This window comes from Myotis davidii, unplaced genomic scaffold, assembly GCF_000327345.1.
Source record: "Myotis davidii unplaced genomic scaffold, ASM32734v1 scaffold111, whole genome shotgun sequence".
In the NCBI taxonomy this organism is placed as follows: Eukaryota; Metazoa; Chordata; class Mammalia; order Chiroptera; family Vespertilionidae; genus Myotis; species Myotis davidii.
In genome coordinates, this window is record NW_006284347.1 from 3,986,378 (window position 1) to 3,996,897 (window position 10,520).

Here is a 10,520-nt window from a genome sequence, read left to right on the forward strand (position 1 = left end):
CTTATATTGAAATAATGCATAATAAGCATTAGAAGACTCATTTTTAAAAACACCAGTCTTTAATTTTACTAGCCATTAAAATAAAAAGACAACCCAGACTTCATATATTCTCTCCAAATTCCAAAAAAAAAAAAAGAAAGACTAAAACAAGACGTATCTGAGTCTGTGTGGTCTGGGTAACTTAGTACACTTCTCTAAAACTCACTTTAATCATCTGTAAGATACAGATCATAAAAGTTTCTACCTCACAGAGTTATTATGAGGAATAATTGAAGGAATACATGTTAAACATATAACACAGTGCCTGACACATATTATTTCTTATATTTTCTATTATATATATTTTGAGCTGTCAAATGTACCTGAGATTCAGCAAAAGCTAGTTGGTCAAGCCCATTCACGTATCTTTGTTTTGCTTCCATAACAGCTTGTCGCTTCTGAGTCAAAAGCTGTCGAAATGAGGCAATAAGTTCAAGATAAGAAGTAGCAGTAACATAGTTATGTCGTCCTAACTCCTGCAAGAACCTAAAAAGAGGCAGATAATATATCTTAATATAAGTAATAGGCTTCAGAAAGTAAGAAGTAAATTCAACATAGCATCAATAACAAGTATTTAAGAATAAAGGTTAATTTTTAAAATTAAAAATTTTTTTATATGATTTTATTGATTTTTAGAGAGAGAGAGAAACATCATCAACTGACTGTCTCCTCCACACCTCCTACTGGGATCGAGCCTGCAACCTGGGCATGTGCCCTGACAGGGAATCGAACCATGACCTCCTGATTCCTAGGTTGACGTTCAACCACTGAGTCTCACCCGCTGGGTGAAGTTAATTTTATTTAGAGGGTGCTGAGTACTTGAACTCCATAGAGTTCTAAAATTCTACACATAACCACATTCCAATTTCTTATCTACAAGATATCAAATAGCAATGATGTATTTAAAAAGCACAAATAAATAGATCTGTATCATAGGTGAAAGATATAGGTCTTTTTATATGTTTCATATGAAGATCTAACCCTGTAAGGCAGGGGTCCTCAAACTTTTTAAACAGGGGTCCAGTTCACTGTCCCTCAGACCGTTGGAGGGCCGGACTATAGTTAAAAAAAAAAACCCAACTATGAACAAATTCTTATGCACACTGCACATATCTTATTTTGAAGTAAAAAAAAAAAAAATGGGAACAAATACAATATTTGTATTTCCATGTGGCCTGTGGGCCGTAGTTTAAGGACCCCTGCAAGGGAACCAAGACATTGTGTAAGTTAGGCAAGTATAGTAGGAAAGGGGATTGAAGATAGGATAGTAAGAATGAGTCATCATTCTTTGCACAAGTGTGTCACATGTCAGCTGAATGGGATGTGGCAAGAAGTATGAGATTACTACACATACACATGGAAACAATGAAAGCAATGATGTTTCGTGGCAAGTATGTAGACTAGAGCCCACTTCTTGATGCAACTGTCCGAGCCAACTATGCTAGCTGGATAGGCAATATACTCTATTCTTAGTGATATGAGCATTTGGGCTTATGTACCTATGAAATGAAGATCTCAGAGATTACCAGAGGTAAAACAGATACTTTTGAAGAATCCACAGCCTACCAACACCCAGTGCTCCATAGCAATATTGGTTCTGTGAAACTTGCTACCCTAATTATACCCTAACTATAGCTGACCAGAGTTGGACACTGGACAGAAATGAGACTAATATCATTTTGGAACAAATTTGGAATGGGGAGTTGGAAACAGGCAATCAGTCTCTGCCTATAGCTGGAATTGCAAGAAGTAAATAGGGAACTGAGAGGCAGCCAGTTTCCTCCATATGCCTGGGAAGCAGAAAATTCAGTCTGCAAAGAGAAAGAAGTAAGTAGATGCCCAGACAAAAGCATTTGTACTTTATGTTTCACCCCCTTCGTTACACGATGCTTATTTAGCAGCACAGGTTTAGAATGGCTTTCTAATTCCTGCTTCCAGTCACTTCTGGGACCCAGCTGAATTCTTTCCCTTAAGCTTTGTGAGACACCTCTGGATCTTTATGATAAACTCCCCCTTTTTGTTAAAGCTAGATCAAGTACCTTTGTATTACTTGCAAGCTGAGGGTCTTTACTAATTAAGTGATCAGAGAGATCTAGAAAACATAGAAGCCCTATTAAAATCTTGGACTTTCACAGAAAGAGATGCTTCAAAATATGACATTATTGTGATTTAAAAATTTATTAACCTTTCTGAAAGATCCATAATAGAAGTGTGAAAATGTTTACAGATTGGAACTATCTCTCGTCGTTCAACTTCAGTAAGCTCCAGTGTTTCTAAGAATTTCACAGCTACAAGCTCAAGGGCATCTTCGGGCCATGGCTAAAAATAAGAAAAAGAAAACTTGTAAAATTTAAGATGAATATCCTAATCCAACTATGTAAATTAAGTGCCTTTCTATACAAGAACAATTTAGGGTTGAGAAAATTAAGCTCTATTGGGGAAAACAGGATTAGGGGACTGAGGTCACAAGTAAATCCATGAAAGATCTAATTAATATGCCCATAAACTAAAATTAAAGATAACATGAAAGGTCAATGATATTTTCCATATACTTCACTGCTTTCCTAACTCTTCCACTTGGATGTATAGGCATCCCAAACTTAGTATGACAGTGGCAGAGGCAGCTAGTTGCCCACCTAATATCTATCAGCCCCTTTTCCTTAGGATTCCAATTATATTCTAGATAGTAACACACCCAGCTAAAAGAGTCCATTTCCTAGACTCCCTTGCAATTCAGAATGGATAAAAACATAGACACAGTTGTTAGGTGGGGATTTCAGGAAAGGCTCTTTAGAGGGTTACATCGAGGTGGCACGCATCATTTTTGCCTTATTTCCCATTATTCTACTTCTTGCCTGGAACACAAGATGTGAAAGTTGGAGCTCCAATATCCACCTTAGACCATAAGATGACTTTAAGATCGAAACTACATGCTAAGGATAGTAAAGCAGAAAAACTTGGGATTCTGGAACTTTGTTGAGCCACAAAAGTCCCAGTTGACTTACCTTCAGGTTTTTTTCTATATCAGAGGGAAAACTCTATGTGTTTAGTTTGGGTTTCTGTTACAAATAGCCCATCACAATTCCTAACATTACATCCACAGCTAATCTTTTATTTTCTTCCTTAAAAAATTTGCTTCTTTTCAAATCTTTCCCGTCTCTGTGACATTCCTTTGCTTTTCCAGGAATATGTCAAGCATGTCCATGCCTCTGGGCTTCGAACTTGCTGTTCACTCTTGACTAGGACTCTCCTCACCTAAGAATCCCTTTGGTTTACTCCTTCACATCTCTGTTCAAATGCCAACTTATCAGCAAGGTCTTCCCAGAGCATTTTTTCTAAAACTTCATTCCTTCCTTCATTACACTTTCCCTTATCCTGAATTTTTTTTCTTAGCACTTATAAATATTCGATATATAATTATTTGTTCATTTGTTGATTTTCTCCCCTCTGATTAAAATGTAAAATCTATGAAAGCAAGGACTTTGTTTTTCTCATCACTGCTATCTTTGATATCTAAAATAGAACTTGTCAATATATATTTGAAATATTTATTTGATGAAATTACTTATGTTAAATGAGTAATTAATCTTCATTTGCTTATTAGGATATTTTCCAAATTTCCTTTCACTTAGATTTAACAAGATGCTTGTAATTTTTTCCTTTGTAAGAAAATAATATATATTTTAAGATCAATTTTTTTTAATGTCTGACCTTCTTCCTAGTAAAACTCAAACTTTTTTGGTCAAACACTCCATTAGTAAAAATGTTTTAAGCACACACGGTCAATGTATGCATATTTGTTAATATACTAGAGGCCCAGTGCATGAAATTCGTGCAATTGGGGGGGCCCTCATCCCGGCCTGTGCTCTCTTACAGTCTGGGACCCCTCAAGGGATGGGGACTGGGGAGCGAGCCTAAGCCGGCAGTCAGACATCCTTACCGCTGCCACGGAGGCAGGAGAGGCTCCAGCCACCGCCTTCTGGCTAAGCAGCACTCCTCCTGTGGGAGCACACTGACCAGGGGCAGCTCCTGTGTTGAGCGTCTGCCCCCTGGTGGTCAGCGTGTGTCATAGCGACTGGTCATTCCACTGTTAGGTTGATTTGCATATTAGCCTTTTATTATATAGGATTATATAGGCATGGTCAAAAGTAGGTTTACAGTTGTGAGCACGCAAAACAGTTTATTTTTGTATTATATATATTTCCATATAAACAACTTTAAACCTACTTTTGCCCACCCCTGTATCCATATGGTTTTATTGTATTAACACCATTTTTAAACCTTAGTAGAGGCTTCTAAAGATTTATTATTAGTGAATTTTTGTCAAAGGCTAGAATAAGTGTCATATGACTTATACATCATTGAAAACATTACAAAAGTTTATCTTTGTGTTCTGAGTGCTTAGTTGTTTATTATCCTGCTAATCATGAAGGTTTAATACTCTTTGTAGCAGTTAGAATGTTTATGGTTAAGACACAGTCTTACCGTGTCTTCAAGGGGGATATTTATAATAAGTTTAGAAGTAGGGTATTTCCAAGTTGCTTAACTTAGAAGTTCAATCATGTCACTTTTTCTGTCTTTTTTGTTCCACCATTCTCAGTGCATTTTATTTTATCTTTGGGCTTGTCCCAGAATGCTATGGCAATCGACATTACATCCTCAAGCAACAAGGTGAAAAGTCAGAAAAGGACCTTTTCCTACCATGCAATACTTTTTCATAGTGAAAAAAAAACCAACCTCAACAAAACAGAAAAATAACAATAAAACATACAACTTTTCCCCAAAGCAAACTTTAACTCAGGACTCTATTGGCAAGGAATGGGTCATGAATAGGCTCATTTATAAGCCACGTAACAATAATGTTGAGAGCACCAATATTTTAGACCAACCAGAAATCAATCTACATAACGGGTGATTTCCCAAACAATATCAAAATTCTGTCAGCAAGGATGGGGTGGGTAGAAAATAACTGTTGATAGGTAACCAATAGTGTCCCCCATGCCATCATAAGCTGATATTGCATGGCATGAGATACCCTGGGGATAAGATTTATCATTTAACTAGTTGATATAACTCCATATTCCAAATAGCCTTCTGGATTTTTTTTTTTTATCAACATCTTGTCAGACCTGATTAAGGAGTCATTGGTTTTGCTTCATGATGTGACTAACAAAGAGCATAAGCTGGTTTATGCAATTCTCTTACTGTCCACTTATAATTACATCATATCTCCAATTTTCAGTTCACTACTGGATTCGCTAAGGTTACCCTGCATATCATGCATGGCTTTACAAATTGAGCAAGGGTGTCAATGTTAATCCATAGGAAATATTTCATACAAAATGAATATTCCAATAATAGCTTCACTTATTCTCTGAATTGTTTTGCCACCCCTGGTAAGTGTACACCCTACTTTGGGGACTAGAGATCTATCAAAAAAGTCAATGCCTTCCTGATTATGTGACACACAGTGGTTTACACTCACTTCTTGAGTTTCACAAACCCAGGCCCCAAACAATGCCATCAGTTTCTCTGACAGGTTCTGTGTCCCCACTGCTTCATTGTAAATCTTTATTCCATTCTGTTAACCACTTAACTTTGCTTATCTATTTGCAACTCCCTTTTCCTTTTTTAAAAAAAAAGATATCCAAAAGTAGTAAAATTGTATTTATAAGATTTCACAAAACTTACGGTAGGACAGGTTTTCTTTGTGTGTTTGGTTTTGCTTTGGCTACTTAATGAAAGCAATATTAAGATATGGCTTGCATAAAAAGCAAAATTATTTCATACAGCTTTTATTGCTGTATAAACACTAAAACATCCACTAGCTGAAATAAATGTGCTATCCTCAAAAGGACAGAGTTAGTTTCTCAAAAATCCAATTGACAAATAAGCAAAAGAGAATAAAACAAGTTAGTATCAGAAATTTATTTTTTGTTTTGTTGTGTTTTTTTAATTTTTTCTTTTATTTTCTTTTTCAGAAATTTATTTTTAAAAGAAATTATCCAGTGATCAATAGTCCACATTCTATTGGTTATAAAGCAATTAAACAAAAGGCACCATAAGCTACTGTTCTCAAAAGTGTAAATACTTAATGGTCTTATAGAGGCAGTGACAATTTGCCTTAAAATTAAGTGAGGTGGCAGTCATTATTTGGTGCTGGCATGATTCACTCCAAATCATTCACCATACAGCCTCCAATAATTGTTTTTGCTTTTCTAAAATAAGGATTAGTTAAATGTATGTTAATCATCATGCAGCATCTTTGGCATAAAACCAAATTCCTAGGCACATTTACAAATTCCTTTATAACCTGTCACTGACTCAAAGCTCCTGCTGCCCTCATTGCCAGTCAGTTTTACCAAACTATTTGTAGTTGCTTAAATGAGCCTTGCGCTGTTATACCTTTGAACATACTATCCCCATGTAATGGTTATTTTATGTGGCAACTTGACCATATATTTGGTCAAACATTACTCTGGGTGTTTCTGTGAGGTGTGTTATGAATGAGTTTAATTCTACAGTTAGAAAAGCAGATTGCCCTCCCTAATGTGAGTGAGCCTCATCCAATCAGTTGAAGGCCTGCCTGAAAAGAACAAAAAGGCTGACCCTCCCCCGAATAAGGGGGAATTCCTTTTGCCTGCCTGTCTTCAACCTGGGACATCAGTTTTTTACACTTGAACTGAAACATCAGCTCTTACTGGTCTCAAGCTTGCTGGCCTTCAGACTAGAACTACAGCTCTCCTGGTCTCCAGATTTCCAACTGCAGGTCTTAGAACTCATCAGCCTCTATAATCATGCAAGCTAATTCCTTATCATATATCTGATATATCTGATATAAATATATACATGCACATATATATATCTTTACATACATGTACTAGTATATATGTGTGTATATACATAATACACTCTATTGGTTCCTAATATATGCCTCCTATATGCAATTAACACATTTTCATATGTCAGATACTCAGAGTCTCAAGTATAACTTTTGCACATCAAGATTATGGCTCTTTCATATAATCATTACTGCTCATTTGCTGATTGCCCTTTCTGTCTTCTTGTCTAGTGCGTGAGCAATCTGTGGGAAACATGTAGTCTTATCAGTCCCTGGTGCCAAGCACTATGCCTTTCATTAGAGGAAGTGATCAAGAAACACTTGCTGAATGTATTTTAATGAAGCTTGAGTAAGATTTCAGTAAAATTACAAAAGATTTAATTGCCCTCTCCAATTAAAAAAATTACAAACCTGAAACCAATCAATGGTGCAGCAATTGATGAGGGATGGAAACTGTCTCAGGCGATTTCGAAAAGCATCTCCAATGGGGCTAAAGGCCACTACAACGTGAAGATTATCTCTGCAGCGATTCACAAAGAAAGCAAACAGGGCTAAGGGACTAAGTTCACCATGTTTATTGCCAGCCTGAGCTACAGGACGGACACCCTAGGAAATATCAGAAAATAAAAAACTGATAAATAGAAATAGGTAAGCTGATAATGAAATTAGTAGATATTAGAATATTAACAATTCTTGATACTCCCCTTATAAATATCTTTCCATTTTTGTTTTCATACCAATAGAATAGCTTTAATATAGTTTGTACTTAGAAGACTTCTTCCAACTCTGTGATTTTATAATTTAAAAACAAATATCTGCCAATAATATGACATAAAGATATGAACAAAAAGTTCACCAAGATATAGTCAACATTGTTTTGTGTGTTTTTTATTGCTTAAAGTATTACAAAGAGTATTACATATGTCTCCTTAACATTGTTTTTAAGAGGAAAATATCTAAAGCATGTAGTTAAAACGTTATAAAACACCCATATGTGGTGATTTTATACAACTGTTAAAAATAATGAGTTGTATCAATATAAATGTTATTGTAAGATCAGCAAGATAAAATAAGTGAAAAAAAACATACCAACGAATTGTGCAACAATACATATATGACGATTCTCTTTGTTAAATTAAAATATATATCAGGTGTATGTATAAGTACATACACACCTTTTTAAAAATATATATATATACATTTATTGATTTCAGAGAGGAGGGGAGAGGGAGAAAGAGAGAAACATCAATAATGAGAGAGAATCATTGATCGGCTGCCTCTTGCACGCGCCCCATTGGGGCTCAAGCCCGCAACCCAGGCATGTGCCCTTGACTGGAATCGAACTCGGGACCATTCAGTTTATAGGCTGATGCTCTATCCACTGAGCCAAACCAGGTAGGCCCTAGGGCCATTTACACCTTTTTATGGCAACAATCACAAAGAAGTGTTAGTAGTGATTACTTTTGGTGAGCTGAAATTAAGGGACAGTGTGAGAGGGAGGCTTTTATTTTTTATTTTGGACATTTTTTTTGGTTTATATCATTCTTTATTTCACTTTGGACATTCTTATGCTGAATTCTCTAACTTTATACTTATAATAGTTTCATTAAAACATATAAATAGTGTTCTCCGGGAATGAGATTATGGGTCACTTTTAATTTTCTGTCTTTGTATAAGAAGAAATTTTATGTGAGGTTAGGCATAATGGCTCCAGAACCAAACTTTTTTTTTTTTTAATCCTCACCTGAGGTTATTTTTCCATTGATTTTTAGAGAGTGGAAGAGAGAGGGAAAGACAGAGAGAAATATCAATGTGAGAGAAACACATTGATTAGTTGCCTCCTATATGCCCTTGACCAGGGCCTGGGCCGAGGAGGAACCTGCAACCAAGGTATGTGCTCTTGACAGGAATAGAACCCAGGACCCATCGGTCCGCAGGCCAATGCTCTATCCACTGAGCCAAACCGGCTAGGGCCATATACACCTTTATATGGAAGCAATCCAAAGAAGTGAAAGTAGTGATTACTTTTGGTTAATTCAAGAACCCAACTTCTTTGAATTCAAATCCCCAGCTTGCAATTTATATCCTATGTGACCTGGGGAAAGTTATTTCACCTCTCTGTAACTTAGTGTCATCATCTTTAAAATGGGTAAAAGAGTATCTACATCAGAGAGTTGTTGAGGGATCAAATGAGTTATAACATGTGAGCACTTAGAATAGTTCTTTTTGAGAGAAACCAAGATGGTGCCATAGGTAAACACCGGAAATTGCTGCCTCCCACATAAACTTCAAAAATGAAACGAAAAGACAAAACGGACATCATCCAGAACTACAGGAAGGCTGGCTGAATGGAAATTCTACAACTAAAAGGAAAGAGAAAAGCACACTGAGACTCAGAGGAGCTGCGGAAGTGCAGCGGTACGGAGGCTCGAGTGCGCGGAAAGGGGCTGGCACCTGAGGACAGGCTGTCTTTTTGAATTGGGAGGGAGTCACAAGCTCCCGACTGCTCTGAACTCCAGTTCTGGGAAGTCTCTGGGAACCCAGGACTCATACGGGGAGAAACTGGACTGTCTGGCAGTGGGCAGAACTTGGAACTCCAGGGCGGCTTTCCCTCAGAGGTGCTTGCAGCAATTATCGGGACACTAAGACGTGGGGCCCCTAAGCGCAGGGCTGAGGATCAGCCATAGCTGCTTGCTCCGCCCTGTTGATTCCTTGAGACCCCGCCCCACTTAGGCTGCAGCAGAGGCTTTTGCATATGAATGCCCTGGCCCTTTGCAATCTGAAAATTACCTAACAAATTGCAGCTGGGCCACACAGACCCAGAAATTCCAAGAGAAGGCCCAAGGTCCCACAGCAGCTTGCATTGCTTCACAGCTGGGCCTCATCTGGGCACCTCCAAACCCCAAAAAAGGAAGGGGAATCTGAAGATCTCTTCGTAGTTCCTACTGGGTAGCCTAAGGAAGAGGCTAAATTAACACCTCCTTAGATCCAAGAGCCAGTGTAACAAGTGGTCAGAATGGGACCATCCAGATTATAACTCCTCAGATCCATAAGGATCACACTCAGGGGGCAGACTCAGTGAGCACCAAAGACCCTCTGAAACAAGTCTTTCCCCAGAAGGGTGTCTTCAGCCAGAAGTTCTCCCACTGCAGACACAGCTGATTCTCACAGCCAATTGGCCTGGAGGTCAATTTCTCCCAGTGATACCTACAACAATCAAGGCTTAACTACAAGACTGTGCACAAAGCCCACAAAGGGGTGCACCAAGAGTGTCCACCTCAGGTAATTGGGGAGGCTGAGCCACTGGGCCCTATAGGACACCTAGCACACAAAGCCACTCTTACCAACACAGGAAGGCTTAAAAAATGCAGAGACAAAGAAACAGGTCACAAATGACAGAAATGGAGGAACGCAAACGACTGGATATAGAGTTTAAAACCACACTTATAAGGTTTTTCAAGAATTTACTGGAAACTGCCAATAAATTTAGTGAGAGCCCAGAGGATATGAAAAAAGACCAACTAGAAATTGAGCATACACTCACTGAAATAAAGAATAATATAAAGAGATCCAACAGCAGACAAAAGGATCCCAAGAATCGAGTCAAAGATTTGAAATATGAAGAAACAAAAAACACCTG

At 37.7% G+C, this 10,520-nt stretch overlaps 1 protein-coding gene across 1 annotated transcript in view; it reads right to left on the reverse strand.

The window, feature by feature from the left end:
- The window catches only part of DNAH12 (dynein, axonemal, heavy chain 12), a 250,257-nt gene that overhangs the window by 66,916 nt on the left and 172,821 nt on the right, over positions 1 to 10,520 (reverse strand). Inside the window, 3 exon segments of the mRNA XM_015571050.1 lie at positions 363 to 525; positions 2,225 to 2,358; positions 7,292 to 7,486. Of these exon segments, the coding sequence (XP_015426536.1) occupies positions 363 to 525; positions 2,225 to 2,358; positions 7,292 to 7,486 (492 nt within the window).